This window comes from Lytechinus variegatus, chromosome 4, assembly GCF_018143015.1.
Source record: "Lytechinus variegatus isolate NC3 chromosome 4, Lvar_3.0, whole genome shotgun sequence".
NCBI lineage: Eukaryota > Metazoa > Echinodermata > Echinoidea > Temnopleuroida > Toxopneustidae > Lytechinus > Lytechinus variegatus.
In genome coordinates, this window is record NC_054743.1 from 21,352,445 (window position 1) to 21,373,179 (window position 20,735).

Below are 20,735 nucleotides of genomic sequence, written 5' to 3' on the forward strand. Positions count from 1 at the left end.
GTCGGACATTTTATCCCACAAGTCCTGTTTTATCCGACAGTTACTATAGTAACAATGCTTCTCAACCAATCAGAATCCAGGAAAGTTGTCAGATCTGACAATTTGTCGGACGAAAATATTGATGAAACACCCCCCAGGTCTTCACTTCATATAGTTTATATGATTAAAACAAACACTTTCTTCCCAACTTGAGTTCAATTATTCTTGACAAGTTAGAGAAAATGTACAGTTGGATAAAAGCACTACATAGGCCCAGTCCCTGATTAGTTCATGTACAATGTATATACTTAAAAAAAACCCAGGAATTACTCAATATCTCTCCGTTGGGCCAACAAACACAAACTGTAGGAATATAATAATGGTGGCATGAGAGATGAAAAAAGGGAATTGGAGAGTAAATATCACACACCATTTTAAGATGTCTTCTGTAAACAAATGGATGACAAGCAGCCAGAAATTTGATAATAATCGATCAGTGGGTTTATAATGCTCGGCAAAGCTAAAAGCCTGGAAGACGTGTAATATACTGCCATCCATTCACATGTACACCCGCTGTAATTAAAAAGCTTTAATGCATCAATCATAATCTTTTATCCATACATGTATCTTTTCATTTGTGTATGAAGTGCGACAGTGTGTAGCTCTGTGTTCTATGACCGCTGACTCGTGTTAATGCATCAAACACACAGAAAGCTTGTAGCAGGCAAAATGGTTTTCAAATCTGGGGACTGGTAGAATTATATAGGGATATGGATGCCTGCATGACATGTCTCACTATAAATAATTTGTGAGCCTTGTTTAGGGTACTTCAATGCCTTGAATACATTTAACAGTAAATCTTCTTTCATGAAGTGTATGATCAATGCTGTTAGTATAAATATACAACACCAGCGTACTTTAAGCTACAGGTAAAATATACATTATGTAGATGACTTTTAAAGGTCAAGTCCTCCTCAGAAAAATGTTGATTTGAATCAATAGAGAAAAATCAGTCAAGCATAATGTTGAAAATTTCATCAAAATCGGATGTAAAATAAGAAAGTTTTGACAATTTAAGGTTTCGCTTATTTTTCACAAAATAGTTACGCACAATTTAGTCACATGCAAATGAGAGAATCAATGATGTCCCTCACTCACTATTTCTTTTGTTTTTTATTGTTTGAAAAAACTTTGAATTACACAATATTTCAATTTTTACGGATTTCACAATGAAGACCAACTTGACTGAAACATAAAATGTTAAACAACGGTAATTCCACAAGTTCAGGGCAAAATAAAACTTTGTTTCACAGGACAATGAGGAGAAAATTAGAATATTTCATATTTCATATAATAAAATACAAAAGAAATAGTGAGTGGATGACGTCATAGTTCCCTCATTTGCATGCCGACCAGGATGTGAATATAACTATTTTGTGAAATTAAGCAAAACTTAAACATGTCATAACTTTCTTATTTTACATCCGATTTTGATTAAATTTTCAGTGTTGTGCTTGTTGGATTTTTCTCTTTTCATTCAAATCCACTTTTTGTTGGGGTGAACTTGTCCTTTAAAGGCATCTACATCTTAAAGCCTAGTCATATTTTGACACACAAAAAGATTGGGTTCACTGTATTTGCAATAGGAAAATCACTTCATATGCACAGCCTTGTAATAATTCAAAGGTCTGGGTGATTACGAAAAGATTGCATAAAAGCTGGACATGCCAACATAGGCTATGGATTGATAAAAAGTCATAGGTCTAATAAACTAGCAAGTAATATCGAGGCTTAATAGAGTAAATGTCACAGAGCAAAACACTTTTAACAATTTTATCAAAATCTGATTGTAAAGCTGTTGAATTTTCACGTTTAGTATGTAAAAACAGCTATAATGAGCCTACAATGTATATATCGGTACACATCATCATTTGATTTTAATATGCAAAGTATGCATGAAATATGCAGTACATGGGCTGATAATGCCATGTCCCCACTCCACCTTCCTTCTGAAGTTTCCTTATCATTGCAGCTGGGCTGATAAAACCTTATATCTCTAAATTTAAATATTTTGTTGACAGCTCAGAATAAGCTAGAATTTATACATGTAGTTATAATGTTGTAGCAACCTTCTTTTGCCTGAAAAAGAGTTCTTCGCCGGTATCAGGAGACTGTTTCCAGACAACATGAGACTACCGCGGCCATTGCTATATTTTTAAAATACAGCCTTTTCTGAGCTGCCTTCAATTCTTTTTTAAATTTTGAGATACATGTACGAGTTTTAGTGGAAACTAGTGTAATGTGTAATGAGAACGGTCGAAGCGGTCTTGGAAGCGATCTTCCAAACAGGTTCAGAATACCACATCGCAATATAGTTTGAAGATCACTTTGCCTCGTTAAAGGTCAAGTCCACCTCAGAAAAATTTTGATTTGAATCAATAGAGAAAAATCAGACGAGCACAATGCTGAAAATTTCATCAAAATCGGATGTAAAATAAGAAATTAATGACATTTCAAAGTTTCGCTTATTTTTGACGAAATAGTTATATGAACGAGCCAGTTACATCCAAATGAGAGAGTCGATGATGTCACTCACTCACTATTTCTTTTGTTTTTTATTGTTTGAATTATACAATATTTCAACTTTTACAAATTTGACGATTAGGACCTCCTTGCCTGAAGCACAAAATGTTAAAATAATGGAATTCCACGTGTTCATGGAGGAATGAAACTTCATTTCACATGACAATGACGAGAAAATAAAAATATTTCATATTTCATATAATAAAATACAAAAGAAATAGTGAGTGAGTGATGTCATCAGTTCCTCATTTGCATACCGACCGAGATGTGCATATAACTGTTTTGTGAAATGAAGCGAAACTTTAAAATGCCATAACTTTCTTATTTTACATCCAATTTTGATGAAATTTTCAGTGTTGTGCTTGTCAAACTTTTCTCTTTTTATTCAAATCAAGTTTTTGTTGGGGGTGACTTGTCCTTTAAACTGGTTTTAGCGTGAGGACAAAACTGTTCTATTAAGCTGGGAAGCGATCTTCTAACATTTTCGAGCGCGCTACTCCACACACTGTATGTGGAATGCCTATGCTGCGGTTTTAAATTTCGCGCGAAACATGTCACCCCACTGAGCGTGTTCCCATAGCAACAAGACCACTTTCCATGAAGTGGTTTTGAAAACCATTTTCGGGTGATCAATGGGAAGGCTCGCAAAGCGATCTTCTGAACTGGTTTCCTGAACTGGTTTCCAGTAAACCAGTTTTAGAAAGTATAATGAGAACAGAGTCTCCAACAACAGGCAGATACATTAAGGGTACTATTAAATGTAACTAGACACACCTCCCCAATCAGGAAGAAAATACGTGAAATTTTACCAGTTGAAACAATGTACATGTAGGCCTAATTGTAATATTCCCCAAAGAGAATACCATAATACCATAAAAAAGGCACTTCCGAAAATTACAAGAAAATTTGCTGGAGATTATTTCCAAGGATGCTGCGATATTTGAATTGTGTAAAGGTGCCGGAACAGGTACGTATTCTACATGTAAAAGTCAGCCTAGGTAGGCTCCTTTTTTGTAATGGGACGGGTGTGAATGTGACTTCTATTTGTTGGGATGCTAGTACAGTCATTAGGGGTTTTCCCCAGGTTAGTGATATCTCTCTTGGGGTGATGTCAGATGGTGTCCTCTCTCATGCTATTCTTGCTAAACAGACTCTTTCAGAATAGTAAGTAAAGAAAGTGGCATTCAAAATCAACCAAACTTGGCACATTAGCAAACAAAGTCCATTCATTCATCAAAGTCGATCCCAACAAAACAAAATGATCTGTATAAAATGAGAAAATTTAATCTAACACTTCTAAAGAATTTCATTGGATATAAAACTATTTCAAGACATTTCTAAATTGCACTTGAGATTATGTGGCAAGATATATTAGGTCTGAATAAATTGCCATGATTCCTGCATATCTACAGAAATTTAGAGATCAATGTAATTTGAAATGTAATTCAATCAAAAATCTTACAGCTCAAAGAAGTAATAAATGTAAATTTTTTGATCAATTTGATATCTAAAGGTAAGTCATTATATCGAGGCATGAACCTCTATACAAACATTTTACGGCAATTTTCTGTAGCTGTAGCATAGAGGTAGGAAGAAACCTCCATGGCTGTAGTACCGTAATCTAGCTACATACCTGTACGTGTAGAAAAAAATGGTCAACATCTAGAATTACTGTAGCTAGTGATTAGCTAGCTGCTAGCTCGAAATTTCTGTGAGAGAAGATAGCTCTCTCCCCCATTTGTTTCTGAATTCCTCAAACAAAACAGGAGGTGGGGGAGATTGAAATGGAATGAAGGAATTCCCTTAGAATAAATAGCGAGATCAATAATAGAATAACGCTCTTGAAACATAGAATATCACTGACAATACTGGATGCAAGGATAACATTTCCTGCAGTAATTTCATAGAGCTCATTTCAACAATAGGCCACGATCCAATGCAGGCTTGGCAAAGGATTGATCACTTAATGGATCAAAGTCCATCAATAGCTGTCCACTAGACATCCAGAAGCCAAAAGAATGAAGCAAAACTGCATGTACAGTAGATGTACTTCAGAAAATATAATTGGAAAGTAAAATATAGGCCTACAAAAGGATGAATACAGATGAATCCACCAAATTAATTTTCATTTTAGTTGCCTGAGCATAAATCTCTTGAGCTGAGGCCAGGAATATCTACAGTAGATCAAAATTTTAAAAATCTTCCAAAGTCTTTCACATTTGGGTTGGATGAAAGCTTTTCACCAACCCAAAAATGTTTCCTATCATTATTAAACACATAGTGCCTCAACAGTATAGAATGCATGACGCAGGATATGCTAAAAAATTGTTAAGTTCCAAGCTACATGTACATGTACCCTTCTCAGGATTGAAAATACTGTATTAAGATGTGCAAAGCCTAGCTGAAGTCAGACTTAACCATTTTTTAAAGTATCCCTCTATATTTTGGGAAAGATGACTTCCTAACTGGGGCCAAACTGGACTGATGGACGTGAACAATTTCTTTCCCTGCCCCCAAAGTTTTGGCTGGCCAAAATGTTTTATCTGACCCAATGCATTTGGAAATTTGTAGCCTGTACAATATTCTGGTTTATTCATCAAACATGTATGTTTCTTTAGTCGGTTCCAAAGAGGGTCTGACACTGCAAACTACTGTCTGTAGTGTGATCTTCAAGCACACAATCAACATAGAAAGTTCAAGGGATATAAAGGCTAGATATCCAGGTGTAAATGAAAGAAACATATCAAACTAAAAGAAGGTTTTAGCATGTACCATTATTGTTTCTGACCATGGGGTAATTTCCATCAATAATCATAGTACATGTATAAAGCAGAGTTGCCCTTTTCTGGTTTCATATAAAGTACACAGCGGAGTGAGAAGACTCATTAGCACACAAACCTGACCCAACCATCATAACCATTGTGCATTGAACTGTATTACCATGCAGAACTAGCATAGATTTTAGTATTGTATACTTAATTGTATGTCACATTTTGTGCCTTTTCTCAAGGCCTACTGACAATATCTCATTCATTTGCATGTATTGGGGAAGGGGTGGGGAGCGGGGGTGGTCAGAAGAGTCATGAGAAGGGAAGCAGGAGTAAATTCTCTGATACATGTAATAAGCAAATAGTACATATAATAGGCTAAACTATTGGCTTGCCTTTGTAAAGATAACATTCTAAAAAGCTACACGAGTTCTTGTATGAGGCCAACTGGGTAGGGGCCTACTTTCTAAAGAGCTGAAATGACCTTTGACCTTGACCAAGATACATGAAATGATGAATTTCTGGTCACATAATGGCTGATATTTTCAGAAATAACCATTATATTCTGCTTACATTACATGGAATATAAATCTAAGCTGCATAATTTCAAAATCTTCATGTTGATATCACAGCATGATTTGAGTCCATTGACCTTAAATGACCTTTGAGTTTGATCTAAATATAATGACCTGAAGGTCACACCAAATGATCAGTGACACTTGTATCAAGTAATTTCCAATAAAACTACAATTGGAAAGTGACAAAGTGTAATAATAAAATCAAGAAACAGTTATCATGGCTATAAATGTGTCAGTTACAAGTACTTTTAATTGCTCTTTGTCTTCATTAAAAAACTCACAGCTTCAACATTCATACAGGGAATTCATGTAGGAGTTTTTGACACCGTTCTCACTACCTTCCTAAAACTAGTTTAGAAGTTTAACATGTAATGAGAACGGTCAAAGCGATCTTCCAAACCGGTTCATAAAGCCACCTTGCAATGTACATGTAGTTTTCAAGATCGTTTGCCTCGTTAAACTGGTTTTGGCCTACAATGTAAGTGAGGACACAACCGTTCTTCAGGAAGTGATCTCCGCACATTTTGAGCGCTGTGTGTAGAATGCCTACAATGCAGTTTCAAATTTCGGGCAAAATGTGTCACCCCACTGAAAGAGTTCCCATAGCTACAAGATCGCTTTACGTGAAGTGATTTTGAAAACCACTTTCGGGTGATCAAATGGGAAAGCTAGCAAAGCAATCTTCCAAACTGGTTTCCTAAACCAGTTTCCAGTAAACTAGTTTAAGAAAGCATAATGTGAACGGGGTCTTTGATTCTAGAGCTGGTTTATGTACATGTATTATTGTTTCCAACATTGCACTCTGGTCCATGAAGCTTTCAAAAGCAATGATACCCTTGAAGGACGAAAGCAACACTTTTCAATGTGTCAAGAACCAAGATGATGTTCAATGAATGCATTACACATCTGGGCAGCATTTCACAAATTCACTATTGTTATAAGCTACCAAAATCCTTGCATCTAATTGGACCAGAGCAATCAGTCAGTGAAAATCACCATTCGTTTCATGAAACACTTCCCAAAATCTTATACATTTGTACTATAGATTGAGGCTAGAATGCTATGTGCATTGGACTTCCCACATACAATGTAGATGATGAGTAGGCCTGTAAAGAGAACATCAAACATGTATTTGTTTCAATACTCGAACTCCAGTCTGAAATTATACAGTGCATATCAAAAAAAGTTTACACTTAGAAAAAATCCTATAAAATTATACATTTGTGATATCCTCAAGATTTTTTCACATTTTAAGATTGGTACAGATCCAAAAGTAAATGATGATATAACTGTCGAAATTATTTACGCTTGAGTGAGCATCACTTACTTTTGAAAAGTTAGTGAAAAATGATTTGCGCAGAACTTTGAAATAATTGTTCGAATAAAAGTAGACCTTAATCATGAAGAACACATGGAATTTAGCTAGTAAAATTTATCTGAACATATCTTTTACCTTTGCCCAAAACAGGGCATTGTGCCCCACCCCACTCCCCCACACACCGATGCCATCGTGAAGATATTTGCAATACACTGAGCTATATGTCCTCAGATCCAGCTGGCAGAAAAAGTGTAAAGGTTGTGCGTACTAAGTGTTGAAATTTCAATTTGGGTTGCAAAATTGTTCCAAAATGTTTGAATGTATCAATTTTATTTCAATTGACTAAAAGTGCAAGGGAAATGTTTGAGGTTTGATTTTGCCCTTTCCTCTTGACACAGCGTGAAAACAAGCATTTCTGCGCAAACAGATTTCTGCGAGCTTTACAAAAATGGACAGTGCTCACTCAAGCGAAACATTCTATCAGAACGCTTACTTTCATTGGATAGATGAGACCCAAACCCAACATTATATGTGAAGAAATTACCAACATATTGTATATTTATTAATTCCCAGGGCTTTTTCAAAGTGTAAACATTTTTGCTTGATACGCACTGTATAAACTGAAAGAGTATCAGAATGAAACATGAGGCGGTGCTGCACCCGCCCCAGTTTGCCTAATCTCGAGATTTGGCCAGATCAGCTCTCTTCGCGATTAATCTCGATATTCAACAAACCCCGTCTCCACCATCGCAAGAAGAGCGATTTATTGATGCATTATGCTGCACGTGCGAAGGTTGACTTGGGATTGCAAGCTCAGTATTAATCCAGCGAACAGCGAAAGTTAGGGTAAAGCCGATGTTCATGATCATGTCCATGACATAACAATTAAGATATTGTTGTACTTGTTTGAGGGTCAATTCAGGGAATACTTGCCAAGGGTACCGTTTTGTTGCCAATACTTGTCAAGGGTAGGGTTTCACACGCCAATACTTGTTAGGGGCACATTTTCAGAAAGTGGAAAAAAATACTTGTTTAGGATTCTCTTCTAAACCCATGGTCACGCATGGTATCAACTCATCAATGCAAGTGCTCCCCTCCCCCCGGACCAGGTTTTGGGTTGGGTGTAGGATAAGGTATTGTGTTAAATCAAAGGTTGAAGTGTACACCTACCCTCTTTTTCTGCTTGTACTTTTTGGCTTGTACTTTGGAGACGTAATCTTCCAGGAGCTCTTCGCAGTGGTTGAGATTTCCTCTTGGCTCCCACGTAGCCATGTCCGCACCGTAACCTTTCCATCGCACACGGAACCATAGTTTCCCCTGTACAGCAAGTACGAAATATCGATTCATTAAACCTTACAATTCTGGATATTATCATTATTTTAGGCATTTCAACAAAGATCAAATTACAAGAAATTTACATGAGTACAAAGACATATTAACAAGAATGATAGTGCAAAGGTTGCATGGGAAAAGAAAAAGTTAAATAAATTACTGTACATGTAGCCCTTAGGCTTCCCTTCTTGAGCTGGACTTGTATTAAAGAAAATATCCAATTAACAATAAAATACAGGAATACATATTTTAAGAATCAAGCATTGTATCTTTGGTAAAATAACAAAAAAAAAACAGAAGGGGATAATATTATCAAACAAATGAATAAAAAGAGAGTGGATAATGAGGCACCAAGATATTAATGATTACCAAAAGGACTTGTTAGACAAATAATTTACAAAGGTGGTTTCAACTGTAGATGAACCATACTACCATCATGACGAGTACAAAACCATATCATACATTGTAAATGCAGATTTCTGAAATATCGTGCTTCATTCAAGCATGATACATGTATCATTGCAATTTGCCAAAATCATGCATTTAATTGGACTTTTCTAAGAGTTCACAATGAAATAAGTGTAAATTGTGTACACAAAATCTGCCATGTCCACGGTTTTGTAATTTGTACCATATTGAAACCACCTTGTGGATTCAGGCTTTAGTGTTTTGCAATCAGTGTATATTCTCCTTTTTATCTTCATCTCATCTTTTTCCTAATTTTCATTTGATGTTCTCCTTTGCTCAATATTTACATTTCCCCCTTAATATTGTTCTCTTCATTACACTACTTCTCTTTTAAAGCTTAATCATTTATCTTCAATTTGTTTTGATTTTGAGCTACTATATTATTGCATCTTCCCTCTGTCCCTTCTCCTTTTTATTCGCATATACATGTATTCTTTCATTTTCCCCTTTCTCATTCTCATCTTTCCTCATATTCATACATGTACATGTAGTTCATACCATCTTTCAGACTCTCACCTTCCCCTTTGTGTTCATCTTTATCTCCATCTTATAATCTATTGTACTCCCTCTTATCCTCAATTTGGCCTTTATATAGCATCTTCCATCTTCCTCTTTATCCTCATCGATCTTCATCATCATCATCTGTTAAAGTACAGTCCATCATGTTGGTGTATCTTAATCCCATCCATCTCTTCTCTCTTCATCTATATCCTCCTCCATTCTCCCTTCCTCTTAATATCCCCCTCTTTATCCTACCCCTGTCTCTTTCTCATATATCTTTTGTCTTGACCTCATCTTTCATCTTCCTCCTATCCGTGTCCTAATCTTGTATCTTCTGATCTTTCTCTATCTTAATTTCATCTTTAAATCTTCATCCTCATCCTTTTCTTGTCTCTTCACTAGGACACCCCCAAGGCCTAAACACAGATTTTTTGCAGGTACCCCAGATATGCACACCGTAACAGAAATTTCATTTATTATTGGGATACCCTAAACCAGGATACATTCTAATTTTCATACAAGAACTGCATTAGACTCAGGGAAAAATTAATTATTTATTTCCAGAGGCTCCATTTTCCATTTTTTTTAAAATTTTGGTCTGACAATTTATTAGTGCTGTTGTCGGGAACAAAAATCCATGTCGACATGTCGCTTAAAAATTAATCCCGACATCGACAATGTTGACATGAAAAAGGGACCGTAATTTAGCCTAGGTTCCCTAACAAAAAAATCATTCGATCATGGAACATAACACTCTCAATCAAATGAATTCACCTTGACACGAGTGATATCCCCACACTAGATCTATATAATACAGGCTCAGCTCGGGAAAACATATTTTCACTAAAAGCTAGAGTGAATTCACTTTCAAAATCACCGATTTAATCCACATATTTTTCTGCAGAATCAAGTTTTGTACCACGATCCGGTCTCGAAAGCATTGCGCAATAACACTCGGAGCCAATTTGAGAATCACCAATTACAACAGTGATCGTTGCGTATCATACACTGGTACACATGTACTGCAGATGCAAGCTCCTCAAATTTACAGTAAAAAATAATGAAAATCGACCGATAATTTCAGTATCACTTCCGCGACGATCTGTGCAACGATCTCCAAATGAAGGAAGAGAAGTTTTGTGTGACTTCGTGATTTGAAGTAAGCGCTCAGTTGCGGCGATCACAACTTTGACAAAAACACATTTTCGCTGCTGCTCACATTTATGTGAAAAGTAATGCATTGAGGAGCAACGTATTATCAATCACGGTGAATAGCGATGGGTACATATTTCTGTGGATGGGTACGGTGAATGCTACTACGCTACGCTAGCGCTCGCTGTACGCTAGATATAGAGTGACTGTCGGGAGGCGCCGGGGTGGCTCGATCGGGCAGGCCGGCCCGCACTGACGTATTTCTGCTGCCGCGCAACTCACAGGTACCGGTATTCTTCTTTCATTTAATGTGCCGCTAAGCTGAATAAACCTTTTAATCGTGCCAATTACTGTGGATAAATGCTACTAACTTTTCAGCTAAGCTTTACACTCGTGACTTTAGGCTAGACCATTTTATTTTATGTTTACATGTCGATGTTGGTGAGTGCATGTCGACATGTCGGAAACATTGAAAATCCTTCGTATGTCAACATCAATGTTGATATGAGGCCTATCGACAACAGCACTACAATTTATAGATGAAATAATTGTTCTTCAAAACCGCATTTTGTAACATCGCTAATCGTACAAGTAGCTACAATGTACGTCATAACGAAGCGGTTCAAGGATCAAACCTATAAAGTATTTGCTTTGTTGACAAACAAATTGAGGGATCTACATGAGATCAGGTAAGAAACCTTCAATTTTTCACATTTTTATTACCAATTTTTGAAATCTTCATATACATTTAAATTAGGCATAGGAAGGTGTAAAAATAAATAAAATCACCATTTACGTGATTTTTATCTTAAAAGATGGATTTCCAGGGAAATTCATCTTTGTTTTGGTCGGTCTCTTATGCTTACATAGACAGGTAATGTAGCAGACGTCTTTTTCGAGGAGTTTTAATTTTTTTTACATTTTAAAAACATTTCTCCTCGTACACATACATAGCCACCATTGGGGACTCACAATGCAAAATCCCCCCATCGGGGCTCTTCAATTTTTGTCTTTAATGAATCAAACTTTTGAAAATTAACTTGGCATTAATTGCAAAAAACAGAAAAAATCAAGTTAAAAGGAACAAAAACAGTAACTTACCTCTGCTGACGTGCAACTTCACTTCCCTGTTTTATAACTTTTATTTGAACTTAATACATAAACATGGCCATTGAGTCCCCTGTACAGATTGCGCTAGAACTTCGGTCTCTGTTCTGTATTTGGTGAGTGAAGCCAACGGAGTTGAGTTCAGCTGAACAACCAACATAACAGAGACCGGAGAGTTTTGGTCTAATGCGTACATGGGATTTTATGGCAAGAATGTCAAGACTCCATGATGAAGAAGTATAGATCTATGTCAAAATATTTATTAAAAAAAAACATCATCATGAAGTCCTCAAGACTACCCGAACCTCCTCCTACTTGTATACGGTACCCAGTTGTTGTGTGTCCGGACGGGTTGTGTACGGACGATCAATGAATTAGATGAAAGTCATTTGGAAAAATTAACAAGCGAAGTTTCAGCAATTTTTAGTACAAAATGTTAGGAAATAATCTAGAGAACAAAATAGCAGATGACCACAAATATTGAATTTATATTTTTATGCAATCCAAAGACAAAAAAGAATGCTCCAAAATTTTAAAGTGTCCGGGCACCCGACCCTCCTCCTACTACCGGTACTCCACAGCCAACTACCACAGCGGCGGCAGCGGCGGCAGCGATTGCTGCATTTCAAAACAACTTGAGCATGCTGAGTCAGTGACTGAGTGAGCCGACACTGGGTTGAGCTCACAAACAAGAAAATTGAGAATCTGAGTAAACTTACCTTCACCAAACGCATTCCAGTGATTTTCTCCACTTCATAATCATCATTCCGGACAGCTTCATCACATATAATTAATTCCTCCTGCGAGTTAATCCCTTCTGAATCCAGCTCCATTTTATGTGTTTTCAGTCAATTCAACCAGCCAGTTCCCAGGCCCACTCACACTGCACTCACTGCGCATATGCGGTATGCATACGGTACATGATATGCTAGCGTGCCAAAATATACACACATATCAACATACGCCCACCGGCCATACCGTATGCAAAACATCGGTATTTACTTCTGCTCAAAATATTTGATAGATGTCGCTATTCGTTGAGTACGGATTTGATCCGATCCGCTTGCCCCAAAACCTCGAGATTATGAAAATAGACATATACTGTATAAGCAGGGGCGGCGGCGGATAATTTAAATAACAAGAAAAAAAAGCCAAAGGTCCTTACTTGTAAATGGACGACATATTCTCTTTTTAAAACTACACATGCTGTGACATTTTGTGTACGAAATGGAATTTTTACATTAAAAATTTGATTATGCCTCCGGGGGGGGGGGGGGGCCTCGCCGGATGTACCCCCAGATCCTACTCTTGATTCTAATTGTGTAATTTTCTTAAGTTTTGACCCAATGTTTTCAGTCCACTCAGTGTATTTCACATTTTGAAATATGGGCCCTACATAATCGGGTTTTCCAAAACCGTGTACATAAAACCATGGATCCTACTATATAGAACGCAAAATAACCGTATGATTGTGATTTTTGTTTGCATGGTCAGCCCCCCTCTTCAATCACGCTCAGCCTCCCACTTTGAAAACCGTTCTGAGCTGCCCCTGGTTAATGTAGTCAAGATAACTGGCGTGATCCTAGTAAACCTAAATGGAATGCTTATGTAATAAAAAAAACTTATCAAAAAATGTAGATTAAAAACCTACAACCTATACTGTTTGTGATCTGGTTACTGTTTATACTGGCTTCATAAGACCTGTTTCGGAGTACTGTGTACCTCTCTTTTATTCAGGTCTGACTAGCAGACAGAACTTGGAATCTATACAAAAAATAGCTTGTCGAATTATTCTTGGATCAAACTAAAAGTCATATGATGATGCATTGGTAGAGTTAGGTTTTTCAAATCTCCTATCCCGGAGAGAAAAACTTACTAAAGATTTTGCTATTTCTTTTGAAAAAAAAATATGTCAGTCTTGGTTACCTGCTCAAAGAAATAATGATTTTCTTCGAAATGCAAACACTATAATCACGAATTCAAATGCAAGAAAAACAGATTTAGAAACAGTGCCATCCCTATAATAATCTTGCACGTGATTGGGCAATCTTGCCCGATTGCCAGGGCACGTAAAAGTAAGAGTCGGGCAAGTGTTTTGTAATAATAAATATTAGAAATCTTAATTGAGGTAATTGGAAAATTCTCAAACGTTTAATCCACATGCTTAGCAATGTTAATTCATTAATAAACATTAATTTATCGCGTTTTAAGAGTTTGTAAGAATGATTTTGATCAATTTATTAAATGCATTCTTCTGTTATTTTATTCATCTTTGTGAATAATTAATGTGTAAAGTTTACATGTATGTCATTAATTTTAATTGCCTATGTATTTATTTTACCATGTATCAGGTTGCAATAGATACCGAGCATGTGTAATTCATTTTTTACTGCGATGCATGCTACTATACATAGACATACTATACTATAAACCATTAAATGAATGAATGAACAAAATGAATTTTACCCCTTTTTATTTCTTCGCTTGACTGGCCCCTTTCCTGGGAGAAAAAAAACAACAACTATCGATTGAATTTAGTGGAGATCACGACCTTTGTCAGATTTTCGGGACGGAAAGTGTCGACTACTAAATTTGTACAAAGACTCTTTATACACTCTAAAATCATTGTACAATAGGCCTATATTTTTACATTATGTAGGCCTATCATGCATGAACCTTCTTTTCTGATGTTTGTTTCTTATTTCAAGGCCTATTAAACTTTTGAACATAAATACTTTAACTTTAGGCATATGTCTGTTGCCTTCATCCATTCCTTCTTTAGGACTGCTTGAACACACATTCTAATTATTATCATTATTTTTATTATTTTCTTTTTATACCTTTTGTATTCTTTTATTTTCTTTTAACAAAGCCTTGCTGTAAAGCAGATGATGCTGATTGTGGGCAACTATCATATTGTTTTTTTAACAGTGTATAAAATTAGTTAATCAAACACACAAACAAACTTGCATATCCCGCAATTAATGGGGGGGGGGGCACACGTACTATTCGGGGGCCCTAGCCTCTGCAAACATTTCACTTCCCCAAACTTCTCAAGAAATTAATGATAATTTTCAATCATCAGAATATGCCGTGTGAACTCGTTTTTAAATCCGTCAAAACGCTTGAATTGGCAAAATTTTTGCATAATTCTAACAACCTAAAAATCTGACGCTCCTATACTTATCATGCTCGGGGCCTTATTAAAAAAGTATACTCTTCATGAATGTGTGTTTGCCGGGTTGAACCTTTGACATTAAAACAAACATTAGGCCTACATGTATTTGTTAAATATATTTTCTTAAATAAACATTTTAATATATATAAAAGCTTCGCTCAGTCTTTAAAACATATACAGGAGGTCCACAATATAACGTGGGAGACAAAGAAATGTAATGAGTAAATGCAATGTTCTCTAGTTTTCAACTGTTCGGTCATGGGTCCGCAAATGAATGCTTCGACAGGCTTACATAAAATGCACATTCAGGAAGAATAAGGACAATTCCATAAAATAATTAACCTTTGTGTACGTCCGACCTCCCATTTTTCTAGCCTTCACTTCGTAAACTGACCAAGTCATGGTCAATTAGAGAACATTACAGAATGACTGTCAAAAGAACAAGAAATCAGACCCAAAAAAGTCATGAAGGTCCCACATATAGGGGGTCGGATGCATATTTCATGGAATTACCCATAAGTCTCCACTGCTTGATTAGTGTATCGATCTGGTATATGCATGTATATCACACAAAAAAAATATTTACCCATTTATCAAGTCAATAATTCTCTCCATTGAATATGATGTAACTTGATTTCAGGGTATAAAGGCTGTGAGACAAAGAGTAAATTCTACTTAAATATTGAAAGATCGAAAATTGAATGTGAATAATGTGATCGCATTATTATTCTTCAAGTGACCACTATAGGATTCAATTTATCTTGTTGAGGAATTTAGTAGGCATCTTTGGACGTTGTTTTTTTCGCTCTTGGAGTCTGCTTCTAATCCATTTTCATACCCGCCCTCACACACTATACGCCAACATCGTCTCATATCCACCCACATACTTGCTCTAGAACGAACATCCTCCCACATTTAAGTCCACACACCCTCATACACACGGTTTATTTCAAATTCGTCTAATGCCGATTCGTCCAGTTGCCAACTCGTCTACTATCATTTGGTCTACCATCAGTTCGTCCACTCACCACATGGTCTACTTTCACTTAGTCTAATGCCATTCCGTCTAATAACCAGTTAGTCCAATGGCCATTTAGTCCATATACCATCTGTTCTAATTAAACTTAAGTGTTAATTGTGCAAAATGAAGGGGAAAAAATGGGTTTTAGACTAACTGGTTATTGGACGAAATATTAATAGACAAACTGGTGATTTAAGGACGTGATGATTGGACCAAATGGTTTTTAGACGAAATGTTGATGGACGGAATGGCATTAGACTAAATGAAGGTAGACCATGTGGTGAGTGGACCAGTTGGCAGTGGACGAATTGGCAATTGACAACATACACGCACCCACCCACACAAACCCATTCATTTCCATTGACAATATGAGCCACCATGCACCCTCTCTTATTTTCATACACACACGAATTTGCACTAACACACCCACACATACGCACCCTCACACAATGCACATTTCAATATCCCAGAAATCCTATTCAAGCCCAAACACACACACACCCTCACGCATACACCAAACCCATTTCCATAGACCGTACAACCTCTCTTGTTTTCACATACAGCTCACACACAAATTTGCACTAGCACACCCACATACACAACTACGCACCACCAACACACATTTACATATCCCAGAAACCCAAACACCTACCAATATCATCCCCAAAAGTGACAGCGGGAAGACCTTACCCTCTGAGAAAGGCACGGTTGATTAGGCTTACGAACAAAAATAAACAAAAAGAAATAAAAATAATGAACAGGAAGCACGAAGAGAGAAAGAGAAAGTGAAAATAAAAACATGCACATCGACAATCAGCAAACCAAAAATCAAACAAATGAAGTATTGACCAAAACAAATGAAACAGTTTCTTACAAAACAGAGAGGCATAAAACTTGCATGACTGAATCCCGGGACTGAATATCTCAAATAAGACACGAATGCTATATTTTTGAAGAATCAGCTAGATATTGATTAAATTTTCCTTTTCCTGATAATAAAGAAAATAAAAAGAACTTGTAATCCATTAAAAGAACAAAGTCCATTTATTTCCGAATTCTGTATATATGATATCCATTTGGACATAGGTGTCACACATTATGGCATGATAATATGCATTATATGGCGCCGCCTATGTCGAAATGATCTATTCAAAGGCGCAAAAATTAGTGTTTCCTCCTTAACAATACAGCAATGAGAGACAAATTATATACTAGTGCATCACAACATCGCATAGGAGCTTTTCATGAGTATAAATGAAATACGCGTGATCAAAAGATAGGGTTAAACTTTATGCCATAATTCATAATTTCCAGAAGAGGAGAGACAAATTGGAAATAGATATGTTTCTAAAAAAGTTTCAATGAATGCAACTCTTTTTAATCCGTTTAAAAGTTCATTTGAACTTCATTAAAACCTCATGTACGTATGAAGTTATTTCTTAGGTTAAGGGAAGGTGAATAATTCCATTAAATTTATACTTCCACATAATAAAAAAAGTTATATGAATATTATAAAACAGGTTAATATAATTATGTACAAAACAAACTTTGAGCAATGTTGGTAGAACTTTCGGTTTTCCAAACCATTATTCTATATGGAATAAAAATTGGGATAGACTCTTAAAACAGGATAAAATATTGCACATGTTAATATTCGCTAAAATGGGTATGAATATAATGATCAATTTAAAAAAAAATGGAGGTCTGATTTATATAATTATGCATTGATTTAGCTTACTGTTCGTCACCAAAATCTCTAATTATAAATTTTTATAGATTTGAGATCAATACAGATCGTCTGAGGCTGGTGACCAAGCAGTCAAACAGTGGCTTGAGATTTAAACCGTGAATTTAATTCTGATTTGAATTCAAATCCTTTTAGATTAAATAATTTGAAATTCAAAATGTATCTGTTAGATGATGCTTTAATCCAGAGTACAACTTATAACCATAACTGCGTACAGGAATTATTTTCAATTCCAGTAACTTGGAATTTTCATTTAAGAGGATTACCAACAATCAGCAAATGCATAAAAGTCATTCGGATATTAACTGACACATTAACACTTATTTTGACTAAATAGAAAAGAATGCTAGACATGATTATGATATTATGGAATATATTAAGGTACAATGAATTTAAGACAAGACCAACCATGTACAACATACATAATTGTATTAGAAAAAAAAGAAGAAATAATAACTTTGTCCTTCTTTTAAATCAATAATTGGGTAATATTAATGACCTGGGCTCCGTTACACAAAGGTCATCAATTAACTGCAGCTTGATTTTTAAGATTGATATTGTACACTGTAGTCAATACAATCAATCGTAGAAAAATGTTATATGATCATTGCTAAGCTTTGTGTTACCGGCCCCTGGTGTTTTTTTAAATAATTGATCATGACTTTTAACCAACTCTTATTGGTCAAACTGTTGGTCATTTTTCAACCAAATACATCAAATCTGTCTGTCTGGGTTATGCATGGTACTAGTATACGACAGATCATACATGTATATAAAACATATCTTATAATAGTAGCCTTTTAACATGAACTCACAAAATTTCAAGTATAAAACGAAATCTACAATCACAATAAACTTCAATAAAAAAGGATTACAGAGTGAACATGTGATAGAATTCACTGATTGGTAACCAGAAGTAATATCATTAAAACTGCCCAGCAATACTCCCATAATTCATTCAACAAAATGAACACATTTATTACCAGATACCAAACTACTATTCTTTTTACTTAAACAAGCAACTTAAATTTTTGAAACCAATACTCACGTACCAGATATAATTGGATGCAAGCTAATTTCACAACTTTTATTACATGATAATCAAATGTAGTTATCAATAATCATGAATATATATATTGTTTTCAAGTTAATTGAATTAAGTCACTGTAATGGAAATCTCTAAAAACAATTGTAGAACATTCAAAACATTACATGAAGAGTACATCCATTCATGCAAAAATACACTTCCAATTAGACAAAATTTCTGGTCATTTGACCTAACTAGGCCTACTACTCAAGAGGACTGATGGCTTCAGATCCCTTCTGAGGGACCAGGTAATGAGGAAGTATCATTGTCTTTTCAAATGGCACTAAGACAATGACTGATGATAGCTTACAAATTGGATAAATGGTTGAATACATAGAACATTGAATGCTGTAAATTGACGATTTCAGCAAGTGCAACAGGCCCTACGTATATTCCAATAAAGAAAAATAATAATAAAAATAGTGATAGTAATTATAATATTAACAGTTATCTATACTATACAAATGTCAGTATCATAATTTATATTCACAGATGTATATACATTCCATTGGAAGTCATTTGTATTCAATAATTTGTTATAGGCCTACCTTGTGTTATTTTGATCTTCCTCTAATGTTCCTCAAATTGTATATACATGTATGTCTGTTTTACTTTTTTGTTTTGAACAGAATATTGACAGATGCCAGTGATGTTCCAATAATTTAAATTCAATTCAATTTATTAAGTTAAGAGTTGATAGTTGAGTCAATCCCTAATACCATATCACACGGGCAAACTGACTCAATTCTGGCTACATATAATCAGTTGAATTGAAGCCAGTTCGTTAGTATGGCCATGGACCTACTAGCAAACTTGTTTGTATATACTTAAAGATCCTCTCCGAGGGAACAAGTAATGAAGATTATTGATGAGCATATATTTCGGACGTAAAACAAGGAAAATTGAACATCTCTCTGCTTTGAGAAAATTGACATGCCGCTTGTTGAGTTCTAGGGTGGTAAATTTCTCGAGGATGCATTGAAAAAATCTATTACAAAATAAGTGACATGAACATGTATAACTTGTCCTGTATATAGAGGAAAGTTGTATGGTTTTATTATTATCTACGTAAGAATTTGCTTCTTAAGATGGGGTAGGTCTACTAGATACGTGTCATAGTGTGATTCATAGGGATAGTGAAAACATGTGAAAGAGAAAGAGAAACTCATTACGATTTCTTCAATTGCACTCTGATGGAGAATGAAATAAAATCCAAACAGAAAGGCATCAGTAACATTCATTCTTTCTTGTTTACAAGTACCATAGAGGTTCCCAACAAAAGTTACAGAATTATGTTAAAAGGGTCTCCCCATCACCATTTCCAGGTTTCTTATCTATGAAATACACTCAACCAAAAGAAGAATTAGTAAAGTTCGCTCTGTCTCGATTTAAAGCGGTCTTTACTAGAGTTATGACAAACGGTCACCCTTTGAGTTCTTGAAAGAAAAACAAAATATTGTATATAAGAATCTTGTTACAATGGCAGTGGGGGAGGGGTGCGGGGATAGACTGATTAAGAACCTGCTCCGAGCCTTCTCAGCATTCTTTATGCGGTGTCCATGTACATATGAAATCAGTGTAGATTCACAATGACTTCACCTGAAATGGTATTTGGATTTCACTGTCGATACCAATATAGCAGTCACTGACAAGATGAAGAGAGCATTGTATGGTATCTGAAAAGGAACAAAAACATTTTTTATTACTGTAATTTTGTGTCAATTTCAGTATGCCATATAAAACACGTCATAATTAAAGGGCATTTCTTTCATGTTTACTATATTAATATTTCTTTTTGACAATCCCATTATTTATGAATAAATTATAAAAAAATAAATTAATGAATTATAAATACTCATCAGCAAAAGAATTATACCACTTAATTAAATCTGTTGACAATTCTCTGCATAATGTAG

At 35.5% G+C, this 20,735-nt stretch overlaps 2 protein-coding genes across 2 annotated transcripts in view; both read right to left on the reverse strand.

Moving 5' to 3' along the window:
- The window catches only part of LOC121413617, a 35,668-nt gene extending 22,949 nt beyond the window's left edge, over positions 1-12,719 (reverse strand). Inside the window, exons 1-2 of the mRNA XM_041606518.1 lie at positions 12,506-12,719; positions 8,397-8,543 (exon numbers count right to left, since the gene is read on the reverse strand). Of these exons, the coding sequence (XP_041462452.1) occupies positions 8,397-8,543; positions 12,506-12,619 (261 nt within the window). The 5' untranslated portion in view covers positions 12,620-12,719. The remainder of the gene's footprint in view (positions 1-8,396; positions 8,544-12,505) is intronic.
- Positions 12,720-18,627: 5,908 nt separating this feature from the next.
- Positions 18,628-20,735, reverse strand: part of LOC121412886 (activating signal cointegrator 1 complex subunit 3-like) — a 35,964-nt gene continuing 33,856 nt past the window's right edge. Inside the window, exon 35 of the mRNA XM_041605648.1 lies at positions 18,628-20,495. Within this exon, the coding sequence (XP_041461582.1) occupies positions 20,404-20,495 (92 nt within the window). The 3' untranslated portion in view covers positions 18,628-20,403. The remainder of the gene's footprint in view (positions 20,496-20,735) is intronic.